Below are 25,541 nucleotides of genomic sequence, written 5' to 3' on the forward strand. Positions count from 1 at the left end.
GTGATGCACCAGGCATGACTTGGAGTATAGGCATTCAGTGGTGTGGACAGCTCCAAAACGGTGTGTTCACTGTTGCAGAGATTAAAAGTGGTCTGTTGAACACTTTTTTTTTTCATTTTTTTTTTCACAATTGCTCTGACTCGAGTTAAACCCCTCACTTTTCATTTTACTGCAGACGATCTAACAAAACATGAGTTTAATATGTTGACCATGTATCAGAAGACACAACTTCTTCCACTTCTTTCTTGTTCTTTGGCTTTTAAACTAATTTAAGGAGGTGTCAAGAGTGTTTTTCTTATTGTCAATAAATCACAAAAAAAGACCAAAAACGACCGTTCACTATCCGTTCTGTGGCTTCAATCAAGTCCATTGCTGAAGACAGAATTCATTCATTCATTCATTGAATCAGTCATTCTTGGATTTGGTCTTTTTATGGAATTTGTTAATGATAAGGAAAAAAGCAGTGAAAGAATAGTGCCCTCAATTTGCTATGTTACAAAAGAATGACAAGTTTATATGCAAAGCTGCAAGAAGAAATAGCTGAAAACGAATCCAATTTGTGGCTCATTTGATTTGTGGGTTGAATTAACAAATGTCTAGTTTGCAGCTGCGTGATTGGCGAAATAACCAACAACTTATTTTCTTTCCTATGAACTTTTAATCTGTCTTCATATAGTTGACAAAACACACAAGGTCCATTTAGTAGCATTTCTGAAACTTTTAATTTTATCACATGATCTTCCTCTGCAGAAGCAGTTTGCCCAGTTGTATTTGCCAAGAATTGCAGCTGTTTTTTTTTTCCTTAGCTCTACTGTCTTCATGTATTTCTCTTACGTACCCTGAAAAAATAGATGCTGCATTAGACACATCTGCGAGCCAGCTGGATTACCAAGCAAACAAAGTAGATATCTTCCACCGAACCTTACTCCTGATGCCCTTTCTTAAAGAAAGGCTCTGTGTCAAAATCTGGTACTGATACCTTTAATATTTCAGTTTACATTATGGTCACACAAGCCTTTTGCCAGAAGAAGATCAATACTGGACAATGCTGCAAAACTCCAGATATACTGATTAGTTCAGAGTGAAAACAACACATTTTGGATGGGTTGTCAATTTGGTGCTGACATTCATTGTCTTTCTGAACTTTGGTGATCCCTGACTTTTCATCTAGGTCAAAAAGTGTTCAGTACTTTTTGATGTTTGTGTATGAGCATATAGGAACATTATATGGTTGGGTTGTTTTTTCCATCCTTACCATGTTGCCGTCATCAAACACCCATCCTGGCCTCTGGCCTCACGTGTCATACTCAGACAGCTGCAGCCCTGCAGAGCCCTGAGAGCCGAGCTGACTGCAGGTGTTTGTTATTCACAGCTGCTCACCTGCCCCCCTTATGAGCTATAGGGCCAAGTGCCATTCAGCGCAAACACATAAACATGATATGAATACATATGTTGAAGATGTCATCGTCCTGCCTATTTTACACATCCCGCCCTGCGAATGACCTATTTAGCCAGTCTTTAGGCATGTGCTCTTCTGTGCTTGTGTTTCATTCACATCACACACCTGTGTGTCTGTGAAAAACACGTGCCCATACACCTGAAACAATGCCCAATTTCTCATGTATCATGTTGATCTTCTCCATTTTCATCTTAAATTACATTATATTGGCTTCAAAATCATAGCAAGATCCATGTGAAGCTCCCGTATTTTGCCTTATGTTGGGCCTCATCTATTCCAGCTATTCTGTTGAAGGAAAGCGGTCTTTATCATAACCACCATAATACCACTAATGTCTTTGCAACTCTCCTGAGCTTTGTGAATGTTTCCTGCAGGTCGCTGTGCTCAGAGACTTTTTATGGCGCTGGACCAACCGCCACGCTTAGATCTTCCTGATAGAGCTGTCGCTATCTGATCTACCCGAACCATCCAGACTCAACAAACAGACATCAATCTGGGCTGCATTACAAAACCTGTGAGATGCAGCGGTAATCTGACACTCCAGTTTTAACACAGGTGGGAAAGTGAAGCCTTCATCAAAGGCTGTGCTGTGATTTATTCCTCAGTAAGTAATCCTTACTGTAAAGCAAACCCCATTTTTTAAACCTACCAATTTTACAATGTTCTTGAGTAAAGAGGTTTGTTTATTTGTTGCCACTGATGATACTTGTAGTAGAGACTACAAAGATATGAAAAAATGTGAAAAACATAAAATAATAATAATTTAATTTATAATGCACAATTTTGAGTTTGTTTCTCATAAGAGATTTCTGTTGAAAATGAAAATAAATAAACCAGTTTCATTTCAAGTAAGATGTTTTCCAGGCCTTGGTCTGCATCTTTTGTTGGGCAGGAAAAATGTGTAAAAATCCTCTGGTGAAAAGGGAAAGCAGCAGGCTGCCTTATTGTTTATGTATGAAACCCTACCATGAGAGAACAACATGTGAGGAGCAGTGCTTTTCTTTTAACATGACCTTGTCAATGATATCACTGAGAACAAACTGTTCTATTTTGTGTTTCATACATTTCATATATCCGCATGCACACACCTGGACTGAGGAATTCAAGATTAGATAGAGAATAATGCAGATTTCTCTGCTTGTGTTCTAATAAAAATGTAAATTAACACATTATTTTCTGACTATTTATGAAGCTAAAGGGTCAGGCTAATATCTCATGTGTTGTTTTTTAAAGTTAACAGATAATGTGTCTAGCAATACTTTGCATAAGTTAGATGATAGGATGTAATACTGAATTTGGATTATATAAATATTTAAGCAGAAAAATAAAGTTTAAAATTGAAATTACGATGAAAACTCAAAGGAAGGAGTAAGGTTTTCACTTCAAAACTTTAATGTTTGATTGGATTATGTGCAATACACTGTCACAGTCGTAATTCTGTGCTTGAGAGTCAGTTTCCTTCAAACATTAAGTGTGACAAGTTGGGCTGATACGAAGTTATGCGAGCAACATGGCAGATTTAGTGTTTGGAGATAATCGTGGCACCTTGATGCCCCCCTGTGCTCACTGTGGCACACTGCATGACAACTGCAGCCTCCAGTTACAAGTTACTTTGCCGATTCCAATTATTAAAACAAAATATAATCAACTAATAAATGATGATTTATTTTTACAAGTTAAATTACCCAGCAGTATATAAAGTAGTTGGCTCCACTTTGATGCTACCACATTAAAGTGATGCTTACACATTAATACATCAAGAATTATAATCCATCATATAAATGATTCTGAAATGGGCCATTCTGTATAATGAGTACTTTTACTTTGGTACTTTATGAAGTTGATGCTAATACTTTTACTTACTTACTCTGTTACTTATAACAGAGTATTTTTACACTGAAAGATCTGCCTAATTCTTCCCCAGTAAAAAAAAATTCTTGTGTCCAGTAAAATATATTTTTCATTACAGTTTAAAATACCTCTGCTTAGTTTTAGCTTCTTGCTCTTGCCTCATGTTGTACTATGTGAACCTTTTGCATACAAAGCATTGCTATACACCCAGAACTTCACAGTTAATTAAGACTAGAGACCTGTATGTTTTCTGTCCTAATGGACCATAAACTCTGTGTATAGCTTCAATCTGGTACTATTTAGTATTTTACTAAATCTAAGGGTGTATTTTCCTTTGATCATAAGGATTATAAAGCCCCTATATAATTTAAGGAAACAAAGGAAATTAATGAAATTACTGTCTGATGAAAATGTTGCCTTCAGTGAATTGTATTACCGTATCTATCAATATAAATATATTTTTATATATATGTGTGTGTGTGTGTGTGTGTGTGTATATATATATATACATACATACATAGGAGGAACACTAATAGATTAAGCCTACATCTTATATGCATAAGGAGAATACTCACCTGAATTTCTAGTTAATTAAAAAACAGCTTGTTTAATTCTTTACTCTTTTCTATTGTCATAGAATAAAATGTCTCTGTGTAGCCTCATCAGGAGAGGTCTGGTTAGTTGTTTCAAAATGTAGGGGGATTTTCTGTTTTCTCTGTGAATTTTCTCTTGAATGCATATTATCACATAATTAAATATGAAAGGCAAACAAGCTCACAAACCTAGAGAACATCTGGCATATTTTCCACACAGTCTGAAAAAATGTTACCTTATGGTAACACAACCAACTCCTGATATCTGTTGGATTGTATAAATGATATTACAGTAAATGTTAGTCTTGTTTATATCTTACAGACGCATTTGTGTAAGAAGTCTCAATATAGTGTCCCCTGAGAAGCCTGACACATGATTGTGTAATTTCTTTACTCTTTTTCATCATCATAGACTAAAATGTGTAGAATCACCAGGAGAATTTATATTTAGTTGTTTCAAAGACTCCAAACAACATATTTCCACTAAATCATTTCTCCCAGTTTTCTGTGTAAAAGTGTATTTTCCCTGGAATATTTTCACACCAGAATCATAATCAGCTTTTTTGGCTAAGTACACAAACAAGGAATCTGACTCTGTTTTATTAAGCTGTTTTCAATGACAGATACAGTATAGGACAGATATTTTAGTGTTACAGGGGTTGTTGTTTTTTTAAACTTAGGGTGTAAAGAAACTACCAGTTTGAATAGGCCGCTTCTGTAAGGAGACAAGGCCGTAAACATGTCAAATATCTGCTTTATAGACATTTTAAAGTCCGTTTCTTTTTGGTGAAAATGTAAAAATTTGGACTGTACAAATATCAAAACTCTTTGTTGCAGTCCATTACAGTGATGTGAAATCACATAAAGTAAAATAATGCCCTGTAGGGGATAAAAACATCCCAAAAGGTCTTGTGGCTGATTCCTTCACTCTGTCAGGCCTGTTGCAACCTGCTCTTACTTCCCCATGTCCACTCCTCAATCAATACAAGGAGGCCTCTGGCGCTCCTGTGATTGAGCGGTTGTGGTTTTTTCCTCACCAGCTGGACTGCGGTCAGTTGGTGTACACCTGCACCACAGCGGGCTGTGTAAGATCTGATTCAGGGTCTGCAGGGCGGGGTGGTGAGTAGGCTACAGGGGTGAGCAGCGCAGGGCAGGCCCGCCATTTCCCCCTCTCCTCTGTGGTCTGTCTTCTTTCGTAGCGCTTTTTAAAGCCTAGCAGCGGCGGCAGCGGCAGGAGGAGGAGGAGCGGCGACGACTGGCGGAGCGGCGGAGGCAGGCAGGAGGAGAGACGCAGGGATCCGGTGTGCCACATCGGGATGCGAGCGAGACAGAGACCCGGGTCGGATGAGTCAGCGCGTGGACCCTGCAGTCACGGCATCTCTGAGATCTGAATGAATTTGGACGGAGCCGAGCGGCGCAACAAAAAATAAACAATAACATTTTTTGATTGTTGTTGTCAGATTCCGCTTCTCTTTATTCCGCCCTCCCCTGGTCCGCGTCTGCTATAGCCTGGTTTTGATTTTTTTTTATTTACACCAAGGTGGGGAAAAAAGGGGGGTCCGGCAAGGTTGCGGAGGAGGTGGAGGATTTATTTTATTTTTTCAAAGCTCATTATCCGAAGAGAAACCCCAGACGAGGCTTACATTTTCAAAGTCTTTTTGTTGCATTTGAGGGAGCCGAAGATGTCGGGGCAGAGCATTACCGACCGGATAACTGCAGCCCAGCACAGTGTAACGGGATCCGCCGTGTCGAAAACAGTATGCAAGGCCACCACTCACGAAGTCATGGGCCCGAAAAAGAAACATTTGGATTGTGAGTATCTTATTTAAAGCAGTGCACGAGTGTTCAAGTTAAATATCCCCTCGGCGAAACGCCGCTTTACCGGAGTTATGGCGATGGAGGAGCTGCAAGGCCTCAAAGCCTCAGGATAGGCTATATGCTACTGCTTGTTCATGTCATGGGAGATTATATTGTTTTAACATCGAGGCCAGGCCTTGTTGACACAGTGCTATACATAAATAAGAGGGTTTTAAAAGATGTAGCAGGCTTTATTAATGCCTACAGATAAGTTTATTCTCATTTTTTCCCATATTACTATCAAACTAGCTTGTCTAGCTTTGTTCAGTCTGCTCTCTTGTCTGACTCACTAGTTTATGGCTTGAATGTTTAGCCTACATAGCAACAAATAGGATACATTTGACTGGTAGGCTATAGGAAAGCCTTTTTTATAAACCACTCTGAGCAAGTGTGCCCCCCCCTCACAGGCCCAGAGTTAACATTTACAGGAATGCTTGCGATCGAATTTCATCTCCCATCTTGGTGCACCTGCAGCAGGACAGGTGTGTGTTTCAGATCAGGCTACACAGTGGGGTTACGTGGTGTTTCTCATGGTGGGGTCTGACATGGTGCGTCACACACACTGAGGTGCAGAAATCCCAGCTTGTGGCAGAGGTTTGTGAGGTGCCAGGAATGAGGAGTTTCCTTCCCCTTACCCAGGACATCAAACAGACCACTGGATGTACCCTGACATAAGCATAAGTGCTTAAATCCTGGTGTGAACATTAGTCTGATGAACTCACAGTCAGGAGAAGTCACTGTCTGTCTGTCTGTCTGTCCTTAGAGATGCAGTGGTAGATTTTATGCATATCGATCTGCACTTGCAAATGCATGATGGCAGTAATGAAAGTGTTTTTATGAAGGCCCTGCGTCATCATAAGAGTTTAGAAACAGTCCAGGAAAAAGGTGCATGTTGGATCTCAGACTCCCGACTCATTGTAATGGTCTGTAGAGTGAAATGGAGCAAAAATCAGATTTCCTAACTGGTGGTTACTTCTTTCGTGAATGTTTTGGCTCAAAAAGTTGAAAGTTGCAGTTACCACACCTGTTGTGCTGCTCAGGCAACTCACCTGAGGTGAGATGAGTGAAAGTTGGCAGGGTGACGATTTGTTGGGTCATCGTGACTGACATGTCTCAGCACACACACAGAACAGAGAGCTCATAGATAATAGATAATAATACAGTGTCCTCTTGTTTTATGTTGAAACACAAAGGAGGCTGGATGATGACAGTCAGGAGGAGGCACACAGCAGCAAGTTTGTTTTTATAATTTTAGATGGAGTCTTGACGTCAGCTTAATGTTTTCTCATGTCCCCTTTTGACAGTAATTCTTTTTGTGTAAATTGTTAATGTATAATATAAGTATTTATGACCATGTTATGCCTTTTAGTATAGAGTTGACCATAGAGAGATGACAATACTGTAAATGAGAGGAGAAAAAGAGATGGGCAAATGTACAATTATGGCTGAATACGACTTGAAGTGCTTTGATATTAGTGCTGATACGATACATGAGTTTTGGTCCTGTTTGATTACCTTACTGTGAGAAATATAAACTTGTTGTTTTACTTTTTTCATTTAACAAGAGAAGCCAAACTTCTTGAATGTTGTCTAAACACAAGAACATTTTTCTAAAATGAGCAAAATCTATTTCAAATCAATCAATCAACTCATTATCAGCCTCAAGACTCAGAGGGCTATACTTGACGGTAATTTGGTTGGCAGTGAAACAAAATTGAAGTAAATGAGTTGATTTTCAGACTTGTGCGTGATAAGGGCCAGGCAGTAAATGAGTGTTATAAACACTGTTTCTATGGCTGCAACTATTGCTTATTTAAATGTTTTAATAATCAAAATACTTTGTCGATCAAAGTTGATGTCTTCAAAATGCTTGTTGTCCAAAACCTAAAGAGTTTACTATCACACAAGACAAAGAGAGACCTCAGATTTTAAAAGCTGGAACAAGCAAAGATTTGACATTTGTACCTGAATAATGACGTTGGTACCAGTAGCAATACCGATATCAAAACAAAGAAAAGTCATGTATAATTCCATTATTCCAGGCACAGTACAATCTAATATACATTTATATTTGCCAGTAACATGTTGTTTTAAATGAATGTTTTATGAATGAAATAGAAACATAAATTGGGTTCTGCTGTAGATTTCAGAATGTGACTGGTGTTGAACGGAGAGTGGTACAGTTTTTCAGAAGTGAAGTCATTCAGCTGCATTATTCTCCACAGTATAACAATATACATTTGACGTTAACCAGTAATGGTGTTAGATTAGATCTGCTGTCATTTAGTAGAAATGTGTTACCATTTAGAAAAGACGATGGTGACTGTGGACATTTACTGCTCCGAACATTACATTTACAGCTTTTTGATTCTTGGTCATTTTTGATGATCAGTGCTACAAACACATTTTGGTCTGTACCAAAACAGTATTGAGGTTTGATACCCAGCTCTACACATAATCCATGTGATACATCAGTATTATAACAATACTGTTATATCAACTTCAGAGCCGTGTCATGACACTGTGATCTTACTCTAGTATGTTATTTCACAAAATAATCTCTAAAATTATCATTTCAAGCAAATGAAAGACTAACAAATGGAATTTTTATTATTTATTTTTAAACATATTTATCCTGAATTGAGATTTATATATCGATTCCCACCATGTAACCGAGCCTTAATGGTGTTCTTTTTTTAAACTAACAGCTGTATTTTGCAACACACTCTTTAGCAACATCATGCGCTGTCATGACTGTTATCCTAATACATCTAGAAATCATTCATTTCAGCCACTGTGAATATTTAGCCGGCTGATTATAACATGACAGTGCTCTCAGTGTATCCTCCTCCTCCTCCTCCTCCTCCTCCTCGCTCAACTCCTCACCGTCATCTTCTTCTCTGAGCAGTTCAACCACCCATGCTAACTGCTGCGGCTGCTGCTTCTCTGGAAGGTTATCCTGTCCTACTTTAAGTCCCCCGCCTTTTGAAAAGTCAAATATAGGACAGAAAGAGAGGCCCAATTACCCCGTCAGACTGATCATTGCTGTGAATGGCAGGGTCATTAGCACTGAGGGGCTCGAGCTGCTTTGACTAACATCATTCAACCAGCACATGGATGAACATATGAGCAGAGGAAGTGGGACAGAACATGTATGGTTAATTTCTTAATGCCCTGCACTTTATGTTGGTTTGGTACAAGGATGTTTTTTTTGCCATTAACAAAATCCATTTGTCATTGGCACTACAAGATTATGATTTACTGTTTTTAATGTGCAAATTTTATGTAGAAAACTTCCTTGTTTAACATAGTGTTGCCCCATTTTACTCAGAGAAGTTTGAATAGAATAATTACATTATCAAAATTCAGATATCTAGTGTGTGGCTGCTACTAATAATTATTTTCATTATTGATTAATCATTTAGAGCACTGGTTCACAAACCTTTTCAGCTCAAGACCCAAAAGAGAAAGCTGGTGTCTCCCTGGGACCCAAATTTACAAAAATACTACATTTACAAACTACAGATAAATGGCAAAACAAACCATGTGTAGAAAATGTATTTATTTTCTTTTTAAAGTAAACCAAAACAACAATGGTTTATTCTCCTTTCTGTGTCTCACCCTTTTCTCTACTCTTATTTTCTTAAGCCCTCCCGTCATCACCAACATGTCTTTTGACATGACCTGAATTTAATGTGAATTACTTGGCTGGTTGAAGTTTTCCACCTTCTGATCTTTACTTTGGGCTCAGTTTTTGAAAGTGCCATTCTGAAGTCATGCTGAGCATTTAGTCTGTTTCTGAATTGGTTTTTCAGGTATGCTAGAGTCGAAATGCCAGATTCACACAAGTATGTTGTGCAAGATTGAATCAACACAACACTTGAAGGATTCTTCTTTGCCAAGAAAAGAAAAAAGCGTTTGGACTTTCCCAGATACAGCGAATGTTTCGTTTGGAGATACCTGTCCATTTTTTCATTTTAAAACCCTCATTACTGAGCACTTCCCCACATATTACAAATTGAAGCATCTTATAAACTTGTCCTTGTACTTTATTTTAGACATCATAGGATCGACAGTGACGGATCACAGACTACAGACAGCAATTCTGTATGAATGTGGACAGAAGATCAGGTTAGAGAGAAGAGAGAGAGAGACAACTTCACACAGCATCTGAGCTGAACCATAGCCGAACAGACAAGTGTAGCAATAAAGAACGCTCATTCACATATTGTAACATAGTTAAGAATTTTTTATCCACTAAAAATGGGCGACCCATTTTGGGAAACATGGATTTAGAGTATAAAATGTCTGACTGAAGTGAAAAATAGCTCTCACAAGCTCCCATAGCCAGGGCTGTAGCTACCATTACAGACACTGAGGTAATGTCTGCAGTTATATTTTAGCAAATTTGGGTGATTCTAAAAGGGTAATTGCAATATTTTTGAACTTGGGCCCTATTCATTAAAGTTTTGGGGGTAAACATAAACTATTAGTACAAAAACTATGAAGTTTTGGAATTTGTCCAGTAGATCGCCTGAACGTAATCCTTAGGGGCAATTGTGTTTGTCAAAAGTACGTCCACTAAAGTGCGTGTTTTGCTACTGACAGGCTCAGATTGTTGTTCTAAGCGTCTGGAAAGGATCTCTACAGAGAGGTCAGGCCCAGGTTTAATTTAACATTCAGTGGTTACGCATATTTCACATGTTGGGTTAACATAACTCTTTAGACTAAATCAAACTCTTGTTAGTGTTTTCTACCAGGGTTATATGCTTTGGCATACCAGGCCAAAGTGTAGGGAGGTAAAACTGTGGAATGAATAAATATAATATCATATTGACTGTCGAGTTAATCAACAGAATCCTCTCAGCACTAATTTAGTGTCATGTTTTGAATCAGACCAACAGCTCTCAAGGTTAGACTTTATATCATTTGTAGATTTATGAATAACTATCCACTTTATATTAATGAGAAGCAGTCTGTGATGCAACTTTTAGGATTGGTTAATGCTGCTTACAGGTTACCAAACTGAACAAACTGCTCTCATGTGACCCTGTTGTGGAGTACAGAAGCATGAGTCACATCAGAGGCTGTTTTTGACTCAGACTTCCATAAATTAGTTTGGGCGTCTTTGGTTCAATTTATTAATAGTAGACAGCAGGTGTCTCAACACGAGACCTGTTTGACAATGAACTCACAATATCAATGAGTAAATACGTTTTAACAGACTTACAAACGTGTCTGAATAAAGTTTACAATTTGAACATGTGTATGTGCATGAGACAAATCTGCATGCTCTGTCTGACGCTGAAACCTTAAGTTTAGACCTCAAGGCAGCATATACACAATATTGTGGTATTAATACAATTAGGGTTGCAACTAACCATAATTTTCATTGTCGATTAACCTGTCAGTTATTTTCTAAATTGATCGATTAGTCGTTTAGTCTATAGAATGTCAGAAAATTGTGAAAAATGTCAATCTTCCCAAAGCCCAGGAAGACGTCTCCGAATTGTCTTGTTTTTCCCACAACCCAAATATATTCCCTTTACTGTCAGGAGTAAAGAAACCAGAAAAGATTTACTTTTAAGAAGCTGAAATCAGATAATTTTCTTTAAAAAAATTACTCAAACTGATTAATAGATTATCAAAATAGTTGGCGATTAATGTAAGGGTTGACAGCTAATCGATTATTCGATTAATTGTTGCAGCATCTCACAATCCATTGTGCGACGACATTTTGGCTGTGACTTGGTGATTTCATCTCAGATTATTAAACTTCAGATCAGCCTTAAAGAACAGAAGGATACAACATTCAAGCCACACTATATCACAACATAATGACCAGTATCCCAATAATAACAATTATTTTCATTATATATTCATCTCTTGATTATGTTCTTTGATTTATCAATTAATAACTTAATCTTTTAAATTTCAGAAAATAGTGTTTTAATTTCCTAGTTTGTTTTATATGACAAACCCCAATAAATTAATTTTACCATTAAGGAACGCTAAGAAATCCAGCAAATATTGACGTTGGAGAGGCTGGAAGAAGTAAATTTGGGGCATTTTTGCCTTTAAAAAATTACTTAAACGATTGATCAAAATAGTTCCAGATTCATTTTCTGTCCATTGACTAATTGATGAATTGACTAATCATTTCAGCTCTATCTATCTTTTGAAATATCTTGCAGCCCTAGCAGCATCCTTCCACGTGTGGTATTTTTGCTTCAGCCTTGACATTTAAAATATTTAAGGAATAACTCACAGTATATTGGAGAAGTAGTAGTAGTTTAGTTATGATGGATTTATTTTGCAGCCTTGGACAATTACACATCGCCACATTCGGTAGCTTAATAGTATTTACTTTGACTGATTTCTTACATGAACTTATCGTCTTTTTGTTTCAGATTTGATTCACTGCACCAATGAGATGAATGTGAACATTCCCCAGCTGGCCGACTCGCTGTTTGAGAGGACCACCAACACCAGCTGGGTGGTTGTGTTTAAGTCACTCATCACCACACACCACCTCATGGTCTATGGCAATGAGGTGAGACTCTTCAGCAGACACTATGCATATTATGTTTTGATGATCCTCTTAACAACACCGTAAACTGGATGCACTGCATCGGAAATTACAAAACAATTAAATAACCTTACAGATTTTTTGAGCGTTAATGTATTACTGATTAATAGTGTTGTGTTGTTGTTGTTGTGTTTAACCATTTGTCTACTTCCTGCAGCGTTTTGTCCAATACTTGGCTTCAAGGAATACACTATTCAACCTCAGTAATTTTTTGGACAAAAGTGGGTTACAAGGTAACATTTTGATCATGGCCCTTGTTGATGTCAGTTGTAAGTCGTTCTGAATTTATCCCTATTTAAAAGTTGCTGCCGTTTTACGTTGCAGGTTACGACATGTCCACATTTATCAGGAGGTATAGTCGATACCTGAATGAGAAAGCTGTTTCATACAGACAGGTTGCCTTTGACTTCACAAAAGTTAAACGCGGGTAAGAACTTAAAACGGTATTCTGTTTCTGTTTTCTACAAAAGTGAAACTGAAAAAAATATTTTTTCCCTTTTTATATAAATGTGAAATGGGAATTCTGCAACAAATTAAGTTAATTATTTATTAATATCTTGAGTATTTTTAATGAATTGTTTAGTTTGAAAAATGTCAGAAATTAGTGAATTGTACCAATCACAGAACTAAGTTGATGTCTTGAAATAACTTGTTTTGTTTGACCGACCAAAGGTATTCAGTTTATAATGATAGTTAAAAGAGAGAAAAATTTTGAGAAGCCGGAAAGAGCAAATGTTTTTGTTATCAAATTGTTGACTGTTTTCTGTAGATGGACTAATTGTGTTACATTTAAAATAACCTCTCATTGCAAAAAATATATACATCCAAATCCGTGAAACAATTAACAAAATCAATTAGAGCTGCAGCAATTAGTCGATTAATCAATCAACAGAAAATGAATAATTTAAATGATGATAATCAAATTATGAAAATTATCAAAACAAGACGTTTGAAGACGTCACCTTGCTCTGTGGGAAATTATAGCAAGCCCTTTACACTATTTTCTGGGATTTTAAAGACTAAACGATAAAGAAATAATCTTGAGATTAATCAATAATGAAAATAATTGTCAGTTGCAGCCCTACTGTCTTGTGTAAAAAAAAAAAAAAAAAGTCTGTAATCGTGTTTTAGGAGCTTTACTGCTTACTCATCCATCTCTGTCTCCCCTCCATCTTCCCTCTGCTGCTCCGACTCTCCACGTGTCCACACAGAGTGGACGGCGTGATGAGGACCATGAATACAGAGAAGCTGCTCAAGACTATCCCCATTATTCAGAACCAGATGGATGCCCTCCTCGATTTCAATGTGAGTTAAAGGTGAAGTCTCCCGTAGCTCTGCAGCTTGTGCGGTAAAAAGCTGCTCATCTGGAGTGTGCGGATTGCACTGAGGCCGCTGCAGACAAAGTGAGATGCATTGTCTTAGTTCACATGTACAGGCATAGTTTTTCTGTGTCCTCAAAAGTGCTGTGAAGAAGCTGTAAGATAAATGGCTGATTGCTTTACCTCAGGTCAATGCCAACGAGCTGACTAATGGAGTCATCAATGCAGCCTTCATGCTTCTCTTCAAAGACTCCATCAGGCTCTTTGCTGCGTATAATGAAGGCATTATCAACCTGCTTGGTAAAACCACTTTCACTGTCAAACCTTCTCTTTGTCTTCAGTTAATTCCCTTAATGTCCCTAAATTTTTGTGGTTGGTCATTCCAATTTTCCTTTCACCAAACAGAGAAATACTTTGACATGAAGAAGACTCAGTGTAAAGAAGGTTTGGACATTTACAAGAAGTTTCTCACCCGAATGACCCGGATATCGGAGTTCCTCAAAGTAGCGGAGGTAAGTGATAACAGCTACTGTCATGAATGGAATCCTTCAGTGGGTCAGCGGCACACAACTCTGTGTGTGTGTGTGTGTGTGTGTGTGTGTGTGTGTGTGTGTGTGTGTGTGTGTGTGTGATAATGCTGCAGCGACAGGTTTCTAACTTAGATTTTATTTCTCGTCTAACAGCAAGTGGGTATTGATCGAGGGGACATTCCAGACCTATCACAGGTAAAAACACAGGTTTTCTGTCTTTTCTTGCTTTCCTTCTCTTATTTCCAGCTCTAAATGCTCTTTATTCATCAGCGTTGTCTTTGTCCTGTTAGAGTATAGTACACCCGACACAAATGTCCTTTAAAATAAGACACGATTGCATGGTTTCCTTCTCAAGCGCATGTTTGCCAGAGGAGGCGGTGGTCTTCTCCTGTTGTTTCTTCTTCTTCTTCTTCTTCTTACCTTCCCTCTTACCCTTCCCTACTTCTTCTCCTTCTTTCTACAGTAAATAAAGGTGTTGCCCTCACTAGTTAATCACTGTAATTGCCACCCACTCTGTAAATGTGCACAGTGACAGTTGGATGTTTCCTCATTAAAAAGAAACCACACTTACTGTTGCGCTATGGAGACCAGTCTTGCATAAATATTTTATCCCGGAGAACTGCAGCTAAAAATGCATTCCCCTCTGACTGTCACCACCTTTATATTCTGTATTTTCCCCTTATCTTTCCACTTCAGTTCACAGTTTGTGTAAGTACTATCATTTCACTCTTCTTCTATGTCTGTGACTTGCTTCAGTGTTGTCTTTTTGCATGCCTCTGCTCTGACTCTGTCTCCTACATCGTGGTGAAAAAAAACAGTTGAAGGAAAAAATGCTCGCTGTGGTAAATTCTGTTCACTCTGGTCACGTTATAGATCTGTAAACCAGTGTAGCTCATCTACTGAAAAATGGCTGCCCCATTGTGTTTAGACACGGCCAATTCAACAACGCCCAGGGTTGTTGAACGTGCCGTGGTGTAGTACGTCATCCCACACAGATACTCTCATCCAAAGTAGCTTTTTGGCTGGAATGCAGTCATTGATCAGTGGCAGGTAACTAATAGCCCAACATTGATAGTTTACAAAATTTAACCTCTTAATCAATGACATAAATTGGCTGTCTAGACTTTGGCTTTAGTGGTGTGGTGTATTTCATGGTGTGTAGTGTTTTCTGCTCTATGTTGGTTGCCCACCACTGTCCTAATGGTCTTGATGTCCATAGAGCCTACATTTTCTGTGTCCCAGGAACGTGCTGACTTTGTGTTTTCTGTCACGACAGGCTCCCAGTAGCCTTCTTGAAGCTCTGGAGCAGCACTTGGCCTCTTTAGAGGGCAAGAAGGTCAAAGACTCCACTGCAGCCAGCAGGTACGTTAACCTCCCGTCACCTTTTCCGAATAACAATCCAAAGACATTCTGAATAATAATCTTTTCCTTTAGCCTCAGAGATTGCCTTTCCATTTATATTACCCAAAGATATAAACCTAATTGTATTGCACTTTTTATACATGTTAGTGCATTTCAAAGTGCTTTACAGATGACTGACAAGTCGGAACAAATGCAAACAGTAAAGATATTGATGAAAATATATAATAAAACTGATTTAAAAACCAATCCACTGTGTGTTTCCTGCAGGGCTAGCACTCTGTCAAATGCAGTGTCATCACTGGCCAGCACAGGGATGTCTTTCACTAAAGTGGATGAGCGGGAGAAGCAGGCAGCTCTCGAAGAGGAACAGGCTCGACTTAAAGCTCTGAAGGTGATCTTTGCTGTTTAAAAAAGAAAGAAAATTTACACTTACAAGGTGCATTGGACAAGCTTCTTTGCGGTGTCTCTGTTGTCGGCGTTGTATGTTTGAATTAAATTTCCGCACTCACTCAGGAACAGAGGCTCAAAGAGCTTTCCAAGAAGCCCTCCTTCGCCACCACTGATACATCACCGGTCTCCACCACCGGTGGCACTATCAGCACAGCACCAGCCATCGACCTCTTCTCTACCCCCAGCTGCTCTAATGGGTACTGTTTAGATTTTATAACCTTTTAGTTCAAACTCCAAATAGTTCCCTTTCACAAGAGAAGAGAATGTAATGATTTTATTTTAGGTTTGATTTTTGGGCTCGTAAAAAGTTCAAAAATGTTGTGTTTTTTTCTCTTTCTGCCTGCAGTGCAGTGAAGATGGAGAGCGACCTTTTTGACCTGCAGTCAACTTTCCAGCCCTCCATGCAGTCAGGCTCGACGGGGCTTCCAGTGGCGACAGCGTGGGCTGGTAAAGAGCTGCCTCATCAACATCTGTGTTTCTGGACTTCAGTGACCTGTTCTGCATGCTTTCCTTCTTCTTTTTGTTGTTGCTGTTGTCTGACTCTTCCTATCCACTCTTTTATGTCTTTTTCTTGTCTCTGTCTTTCCTGTGCCTGCCTAGATCCTTTCACCTCTGCTGAAGCTGGAGATGATTCCATGCCAAACCTTAACCCTTTCCTCTCAAAACCCGTTGTCGATGCCTCTCACTTACCTGTCGTGTCTTCAGACGGTGTTAGCTTTTCCTCTAGGACATCTGGTCATGAAATGTTTGGTGGTAAAGACTCATTTTGTTTCTCCTCAAAAATCTTGTCGCTCTTCATTTCTCTGTAGTCGCTCATAAGCATGATTATCTTGCACGTTTATTATTCTGCTGTAGTTTGATTGTTGATTACCTGTCCGTGCAAATGTCTAAATGATCTCTCTTTGTCTTTTTGTGCAGTACAGTGCACCTCATTGCAGTTTATACCATGCTCAGTTTATGTTGTTTTAGTGAGAGCCCCTCTTATGTATCAACTGGGACCCTCCATGTCCCACTACAGAGGCCATACACCCATTTTTGCTTTACCGTTACCTTTCATCCTCTCTCTTAATGATCAGTTTGCTGTTGCATTGTAATACAAACGTACCGTAGAGCTTTAATTTGAAACCTGTTCTTCTTTTACCAACACTATTTTTGATTCTCCAGATCGTTACAATCCCTTTACTGACACAAACTCATCCGTTTCAACCAATTACAAACGCACAGTGCGGATAGAACACTCCGTCTCAGGTACTATGATGGCTCACCATCTCAGCCTATGTTTCCTGAGCCCTGGCAAACATAGGATCCCATGAAATACCCCCAGGGCTCTTATTTTTATATTTAAGGTAGAAATGTGGACATAAAGTAATATTATGCCAAAAGTTTGACATTTTGGGAAAGACACTTATTTGTATTCTTGCCTAGTTAGATGAGAAGATTGATAAGAATCTGTCTGTTTGTGTGCTATAGTACAGACTTCTGCTCTGTAAATCATGTGCCCAATGTTCTCCTTTGAGGGGGAGAAAAACTAAAACCAAAATGGAGAAATGTATATTTCATGGATTTATGATGGCACCCCCTATTTGTGCATTAATTAGTTAGAATGCGGTTACATCTCCATAGATGGAGAAAAGCCAATCAAATAGTTTTGTTTTAAACCATATTTGCATAAAGCAGGCACTGTTCTATAACAGGCAGAAGGTCAGACTGACTAACAGGCAGACAGCAGCTTGCTATACAATGCAAGACTTTAAACAACAACCCTCATTAGCTTTCCTGCTAAAGTCTCGTTATCTAACTCACAAACACATCTTGTCATGCACCTTATGTAGCTTGTTGAACCTTACCAACGGAACAAACATTCAGCGGAGAGAAAACTGCACAGCTAACGTCATTTTACAGGCTAGTTAGCTCAATAGCTGCTCAGTTGCAGCACACTGAACAGCATGTACCAATGTCACTTTGGTCCATTTTAGATGCAGATGTGGTCCTTACTCTTACCACTGCTAATAACACACAGTCTGCCCATGACAAGCTCATGTTCTCCTCTTGATATTTCCCTAAAGATCTTTTTTCAAATGATCAAAATTATTGATACATGTAAAGCAGCATTAACATTATAATGGACAGAAAAAAATAAACGGATTTCAGTTGTACTTTAAATGTGAAGCTACAACCAACAGCCGGTTAGCTTAGCTTAGCATCGACTAGAAACAGCAAACTTGCTCTGTTACTGCTCCCTGGCCAAGGGGAGCACCGCCCTACAGTTCAACACTTCAGTTTTTGTATGATGTAACATGTTAATGAATGAGCTTATGGTCTTTTATGCTAAGCTAAGCTAAACAGCGGCTTGCTGTAGCTTCATGTTTAGCGCACAGATGTAAGAGCGGTATCAATTTTCTTATCTAACTCTCAGCAAGAAAGCAAAGAAGTGTACTTCCCTTAATGTCAAACAATTCCTATAATTCCTCCCCCTTGGTTGCTACAATACTTTTGCACTATTTAATCCTTCTACAACTCTTAAATATTACTTATAACACCTGTAATTTAAAGACTACAGAGTTGTTAGTCATGTTAGCTGCCTTCTTCCTGCCTGTTTTGCTGTCATTTCCCACCTGTCTATCTGGACTGGCCTTGAAATGCCTTTTGCTCTCTTTCTTCCTCTGTCTCTGTCTCTTCTTCCTCTTCCTACGGCATCTCAGACTCCTTCTGTGGTCCAGTGTCCATTGCCCAGCACCTCTCACACCAGGCTCCCTACCCCACTGAGCCCTCTACTGTAGCAGGTCTATTCAGAGGTAGAGTACTGAAGGCTGTCTCCAGCACATTCAGCAGTAGATTGGAGCTGTTCTGTAGAAGAACCATGATTCATATATGGAGACTACTTACACAGGCCAGTGCAGAAGCCAAAAGTTTTCAGAGCAATTTAACTTCATGTAACTCTGTGACTGCAGCTGTGTTCTTCTCATCTCTTATGAAGGTTACTCAACGCCACAGGCCCCACCACAGCAGTCAGCAGGGGGGGGACTCCAAGTGGACTTTGAGTCCGTATTTGGAGCCAAAGCCACAGGCAGCAACAGTCTCAATTCTGATGGTGAGGATTTTGAATTTACGAACATGCAATATTATCTGTGCAATAGCTGTCTGTGTTTTGGTAAGATGGACCTAATTAATTGTAGTTTCAGATGATGAATCAAAGGCCAGTCTTGAATGACATCTTCGTCCATGTTTGGCACTAAATTTGAATAAACTGCTCAGCTGAAAAAGAAAAGTCATGTGGAAAAACAAATTTCAAAGAAAATGAAAAGGAACTATCTGAATGGGATTGTTTATATGGTCCACTGCTTTTCTTTTCAATCCATTAAATTGGATTGTGGGGTCACCGCAAGCTGCAGTTGAATGAAGACATAGAAGGGAAATCATGATATTAGATACACTAGTATCTAGTCCTGATGTCATATCCAGCTGAAACACCTGCAGCACTCGGCCCTATCTTGCAAGCCCACTGTACAGACTCGTCTATGTACTATTTTTACCACATCCCTGTATCTGCAGGCCACTATATTTTTACCAACGCTGACAATGGACCTCTGACCTACTCGAAAAATTTAATTTAGGGTATTATAGTATACATTGTTTTTTAATATTGCTGAAAACCAATCTTTCAGACGACACCTCAACATTCCATGGAAGCACTTACTTTATATCTGATTCCTGTAAAAAAAAATAATAATAATAATAATACATTTACAGAATAAATAAACCCTATGAGCTTGCAAAGTAGCTCTCTGAAAACATTTTTGGTTGTTTATTTGGGAGGATTGTGCCTCTAGTTTTGGTAACAACCAGCTTTTGCTTTTATTCCTGTTTGATGTTCATTATAAGTTGATATGGAAAGAAGTAAGATGATTGTAAGTCTCAACCTTTCAAATACAAAAACTCTTATTTCATTTCTAGCAATCTGCCTTGATCTTGCATTTTTAGTGGATTTTTTTCTCTCCCTAGTATCGATTTTATCTATTATTTTTTAATAAAAGTCTTGAAGGATGAATATGAGATCAATTAACTTCTTAAAACTTGCTCTTATCACAGCAGAAGACTGAACACTGATATTCAAAATAACTGTATAACGATCAGAGCCGCCCATGGTGGAGCGGTTTTATTTCCTGTCATCTCTTTATCGTTGGCTATCTAATAAAACAATTGTGGTTCGTTCTGATAATTGACTATATTTATATGTACAATACAACATATCAAACTTTGTCAGAGATCGTTCTATTTCCGTCGTTGTCATCATAAAACTACAGTGACAAAATACAGTGCTTTTATAATTAATAAATAAGTTCATTATCTCTGTATGTCTTGTCAGATATTACTGGGAGCATCCTGAAACCGACTCTTGCTGCCTGCAGCCAGCCGTCTGGTCAGCAGCCAGAGAAGCTAGTGTCAGATGACCTTGACTCCTCCCTGGCCAACCTTGTCGGTAGTGAGTATGATGCTTTGCTTTCGGCCGCACTAATTGAAGCCCATGTTCATTTACACACAAACTGACAAAATATTTGTGGACGGACATCTAACACCTACACCACTAATTTCCCTTTTAGACCTCGGTATTGGGAACGGCACGATGAAAAAGTAAGTTATAGATCGACGCTGTGTGGCTTTAACACACCCACTCTGCTGTACAGAAACAGCAGCAGCAGCCTTGTGCTCTCAGGGCAATTACAAGCTGGTGCTAACATCAACTGTCTTAATCTACAGTGACATCCACTGGAGCCAGCCGGGGGAGAAGAGGATGACCGGTGGCACCAACTGGCAGCCCAAAGCGGCGCCGTCCACGACTTGGAACCCCGTTTCCATGGTGACACACCAGAGACTTTTCACTGTAGTGCTCATGATTTCTGTTTCTGTCACATTCCTTTCTTATTTTACTGCCAAATAACTGTGGTTGTTATTTGCTGCTTTGTGCATGTTGTTATTATTAGTCATTTATGACAAACTCTCACTGGCCTGTTTGTGTCTCTTCAGCCACAGTCAATCATGGCCTTCCCTGCCACCACACCCACAGGCATGATGGGATATGGCATGGTCAGTATAATTGCAAATAATACAGTATGTGTAGATGTTGCTTTTTAGAATGGTCTGTGTAGCTTCTGTTCAGCCCTTTGAAGTCAGAAAATGAATCCGATATTACAGGCTGAATGGTTTTGGAACAGTTCATGTGAGGGACATTTTTGTTTTTAACATGCTCCTTATTATTTAGAGAATTGATTAAATGCACTTAAACTGGGTCAAATGGGATGTTGTTTTGCTGTTATGAATATTTTCTTAAGTTTTATGAATAAACTAAAGGATGGAGAATTCTCAATAGTTTTTATTACACTCTGCTTCTAAGTATTTAATTTTACTTTACTTAAAATATAATTTTGTCCGTCAAGAAAGTTGCTGTTTGTTGTAAATCATTAAAGTTACATTTAGTTTTGTGTGGAAAAACGTTTTGTGTGAGGAACGTCTCCCACAATATACGTCACCAACATGTTAACGCGGTAATGCTAGCTAACATTCATTGCTTGGTTGCTGCTAATTAGATAACTTATGCTATGTTCCACGCAGAATTATATCTCACCCGATGTGTTTAATCCAACGACTCTCGGTCCTTTTATCGCATCCTCCTTCATGTAAGTTCTTTGACGTCAGCCTTACTAATGTTAGGTTCAGTCATTGAGAGAAAAAGTTTTGGGTTTGTGGTCTTTGTAATTATGTATTTTTCAGTCTTATACTTTAACAGTTTTACATCAAACTGCAACTTTCTTTTAAATGTACATTTTAAATTGACCATCATCATTTGTGTAATTCAGAGCACAATTCAAACAGGATCTTGCCATTGACCGTACATATTTTTTCCAAAGTAAGGTCCCATGGTGGTCCACCGGGGGGACTTAAGGTCTCTATTCTGTTGAATAAAAGCCAGCATGTGCAGAATTTGAAAATGTTTGAGTTTGGTGCCCCCCAGTGGTTGTAGAAAAAATATATAAGGAATCACAGATAAAGGTGAAACAATTAGTCAAATCAATCTGCAAAAACTAAGAGTAATTTGTTTTTTCACAAAAAGTGCTGGGAGTTTACAAATTCTCAAATGTGGAATCTATAATAATACACTGAATATATTTACATTTAAATATGTTATCACTATTTTGTGGCCTAAGACATGTAGGTAAATTCTACGAAATTTGTAAAGGAAATGACTGAAATGCATCATTACTGAAAACCCCTCTTTCATCTCTGTGCAACACGCTGCAGCCTCCACAAATGGGCTCTATGGGGATGATGAATCCACCCACCATGATGTACTCCCAGCCTGTGATGAGGCCACCCAACCCCTTCGGCTCTGTGTCTAGTGCTCAGGTGGGTGCACGGCAGTCTGACAACTCCACGGAGCTGATGCACAATGAAGTCAGTATCTATTTGCACAGTTATCAGGTTGAGTAAATAGGTGTATCCATTGTGCTGTGATGTGTACCGTTTTTTAGTCACTGTGTAAGCTTTGTTGTCAGCGTGAATACTGCTGAAGATGATGACAGTTTTAACAGTGGACCCGTCACTCTCTTGAGCTGAAAGGGACAAAACTGTGAATCATCTCCCTTGTTTTGACTCCCTGTTTTTCCCCAAAAACTCCTTTTTATTAACCCTACTTTCATACATCACAGCTTCTCCAGACTAATCTCATCCCTCCTTCAGTCTCTGTACTGACTGTCTGACTTCTCCTCTGGTCCACCTACTTCCTGTATTTCTTCCTGAAATAGCCCTCTGCAGCCTCTAGTCCTTCCAGCCAGAGTCCTCTCCGAGCCCCTGGACAGGACCCGTTTGCACACCTCTCTCTCAAGGATTTCTTGTAGAGCATCTCTTTAGGTACAGCATGCTCTTTGCTTGCGGGTGCACCTGCATGCGTTGCATGCCCAGTGCTACTGTAATATCCTTTTTATCTCTTTGCATACTTGATGTCTTCTCCATCTGATTAGATGCTACATGTTTTATTTTGACCTTTGTTGCTTGGATTTTGTGCTTGTTTTGATGGAGTTATCACATCTTTAACATAGTCAGACTCATACTGACCCTTTGATCTTCCACTGTCATCATAAATTGCTCAAACCTGTTATTAGTGAACCTTGTAGCCATTGCTGAATTTAACTGACTGCTAAGTTCTCTCTCTTGCTACTCCTATCAAGCTTTTAGTTCTCACACGGCACATATGCATTTTAAAATGATTGACTGCAGTTTTGCCACCAAAATTAATAGTAATTACTGAAACTATGGGACACAGATGCAGACAGAAGTTGTCTTATAATTTTTAACCGCTGTTTGTTGGTTTTGTGCTGAATGAAAACTGACTCTGGCAGATTTTATCAGCTCTAGGTTGCAAATTAAGCTAACGTTAGCTCCATGAGTTAAACAAAACTGTAAATCTCCTCATTTAGCCTTTCTCTAATATTGTATGTTGCCTTTCTTGCAGATGCAGTTCATGTAATTTGAAGAAAAGTGTCTCTCGGAAAATGAAGCACTTAGCAGCAAAGTTTTGTCCTCGTTGCAGTCTAACTCTTCAGAGAAACATTCACACACCCCCAAATACAGACATGTCAAGAACACAACGGTGCCACGACTGTCAGAAACCATGGTAACCATGTCCAAATGACGTTTGGCGATAGCTCACACACTTTATTCTGTAACTTGTCCGAGACGTCGAGTGATGCTGCTGTCTAAACCCCCCTTAAAGAGGATCCCTTATCCATTTTACAGTGTAATCTGTAAAGATAGTTATGGGTGCTGAGAAACTTTGATGTTATATATTTGGACATACTGTGGATGTAAAGGCTTGATGTTCAGCGGGGAGGGGGTGGAAGGAAAAAGGAGAGCAGTCCTTCCCTTTCTTGATCCGACCATCAGTCATCCATTCCCTACTGTTATTTAACTGTCACTAAGTAGTGATGCTAATGGCGTTTACACCTGTTTAGTTTATGTCTTTTTTACCGTGTTTACAGTAGACATTCCTTGTGCGTTGTTTGTATTTATTTATGATTATTGGTTTAAGATTGGGGGTGGGGGGATAATGTAAAATCTACAGTACATTAAACACCTGTGGGAGTGCTTCAGCATTAAACAAGGATCTCAGACTATCATTGAGAGGTAGAGTTAAAAATAGCTATTATATAAATTACACCTATTAAGCGGAATGATAGAGCACTAAATATTCTACAAGTTTTGTGTTAAGAAATTTTTTTACTAGAGAAAGATTTCACAATCTCCTCCAATGTACTTAAAAGTGCAGGGGTTAGAGTACAAGTCAGTTAACAGTATATAGTCGATTCTGTGCCTAGGGTTTTCTGCAATGGATCAGTTTCCTGTCTAGTTGAAAAAACAAAACAAAAAAAAACACTTCATCCACAAATCTGAAGCGTCGCACTGGGTGGTGGGCTCCATTTGCTTTAAGCTTGGCATGCCATTGATTCACTGACCGTATTCAAGGCTGCCTTTACTCTGAATGTGAAAGAGTTGTCTTCATGTTGCACACATCTTTCAACACTAGTTCCTCAGTGGGAGTGGGGGTGCATGGGTGGGTGGGGGACAGAGAGGGTCTGCTTGCTGGTTAGCCGTCGTTATGCTAATGGTGAAAGGGTCACAGATTTGATGTAAATTAATTGTATAAAAGATCCAGAGGACCAGGGTGGAGCGGAGGAGCGCTGTTGATCGGTGCTCTGTGTATATATATATTAAAAAAACTGACTGTTCTTTGAGTTCAAAAGTGAAAGATGTATGAAATATGAAAGCAATTCAATCAAATTTGACTCTACCTAAGTTTGATTCAGGATATTCTCTGCGTTTGTCGCCGCAGATATTTTCTTTATGTAATTAGAACGTGTAGCAGACAATGACTGAAGTCTTTTCTTTCTTTTACAAATAAAGAGCAGCTTCCACAAACTATTGTTTGTATTTCTTGTTAAGGTCAACGTCAAACAACATAATATTTTGCGAAGATAATAGATAATAACTAAATTTAAAATGCTGCCTGCATAAGACACACTTTTATCATTGTAGGTGTCTAGTGCTATTTAAAGTTTTCAGCTGACTTCCAGTTTCTCCCATCTGTTCATTCTGTAAATTATTTTAGTAACATACATGCTCCATGGTTTCCTGCAGTAATTTGATCATATACTGAGATATTTTTATTGCCTAATAGACTAGATACTGTGGGTTTTAAAACATCTGACACAGGGCCCATCTTCAAGATAGAGGCTTAAGATCCGGTAATAAACAATGACCATAAGGATCTTGTCAGTTGATATTACACTTTAGTGGTCCATAAGTTATTATTAATCAAATTTCCACAAACCAATTGCCAAACAATGAATGTGGGGTATTTGAGGGCCTCTTCTTGGGCCAGTTGCCAGCCTAGCTTGGTTTGGTAATCCAGCATTGCCAAGAGCTCACAAGATGAGTAAATCAGATAATAAAAGAAATTTAAAAAAAAAAATTTTTCCT

At 38.8% G+C, this 25,541-nt stretch overlaps 1 protein-coding gene across 13 annotated transcripts; it reads left to right on the forward strand.

Moving 5' to 3' along the window:
• The first annotated feature begins 4,924 nt into the window (after window positions 1–4,924).
• picalmb (phosphatidylinositol binding clathrin assembly protein b) lies at window positions 4,925–24,981 on the forward strand. 13 transcript variants are annotated; one of them, XM_038693245.1, is made up of 23 exons: window positions 4,925–5,715; window positions 12,171–12,313; window positions 12,507–12,582; window positions 12,674–12,776; window positions 13,561–13,654; window positions 13,857–13,968; window positions 14,074–14,180; window positions 14,352–14,393; window positions 15,475–15,560; window positions 15,828–15,951; window positions 16,080–16,207; window positions 16,357–16,457; window positions 16,611–16,763; window positions 17,175–17,258; window positions 18,713–18,805; window positions 18,988–19,101; window positions 20,377–20,493; window positions 20,612–20,642; window positions 20,769–20,868; window positions 21,036–21,095; window positions 22,308–22,460; window positions 22,811–22,916; window positions 23,518–24,981. In XM_038693245.1, exons 1-22 carry the CDS (start codon window positions 5,586–5,588, stop codon window positions 22,901–22,903), a joined length of 2,244 nt encoding a protein of 747 aa, XP_038549173.1. In that variant the 5' UTR covers window positions 4,925–5,585; the 3' UTR covers window positions 22,904–22,916; window positions 23,518–24,981. The 13 variants fall into 13 exon arrangements, with proteins under 13 accessions (XP_038549173.1, XP_038549172.1, XP_038549174.1 ...); XM_038693244.1 differs by having other exon boundaries at window positions 4,927–5,715; window positions 16,074–16,207; XM_038693247.1 differs by having other exon boundaries at window positions 4,929–5,715; window positions 16,074–16,207; window positions 22,308–22,412.
• Window positions 24,982–25,541: the final 560 nt, after the last annotated feature.

This window comes from Micropterus salmoides, unplaced genomic scaffold (genome assembly GCF_014851395.1).
Source record: "Micropterus salmoides isolate LMB-PRFRI ecotype aquatic unplaced genomic scaffold, ASM1485139v1 Ms_hic_scaffold_3, whole genome shotgun sequence".
NCBI lineage: Eukaryota > Metazoa > Chordata > Actinopteri > Centrarchiformes > Centrarchidae > Micropterus > Micropterus salmoides.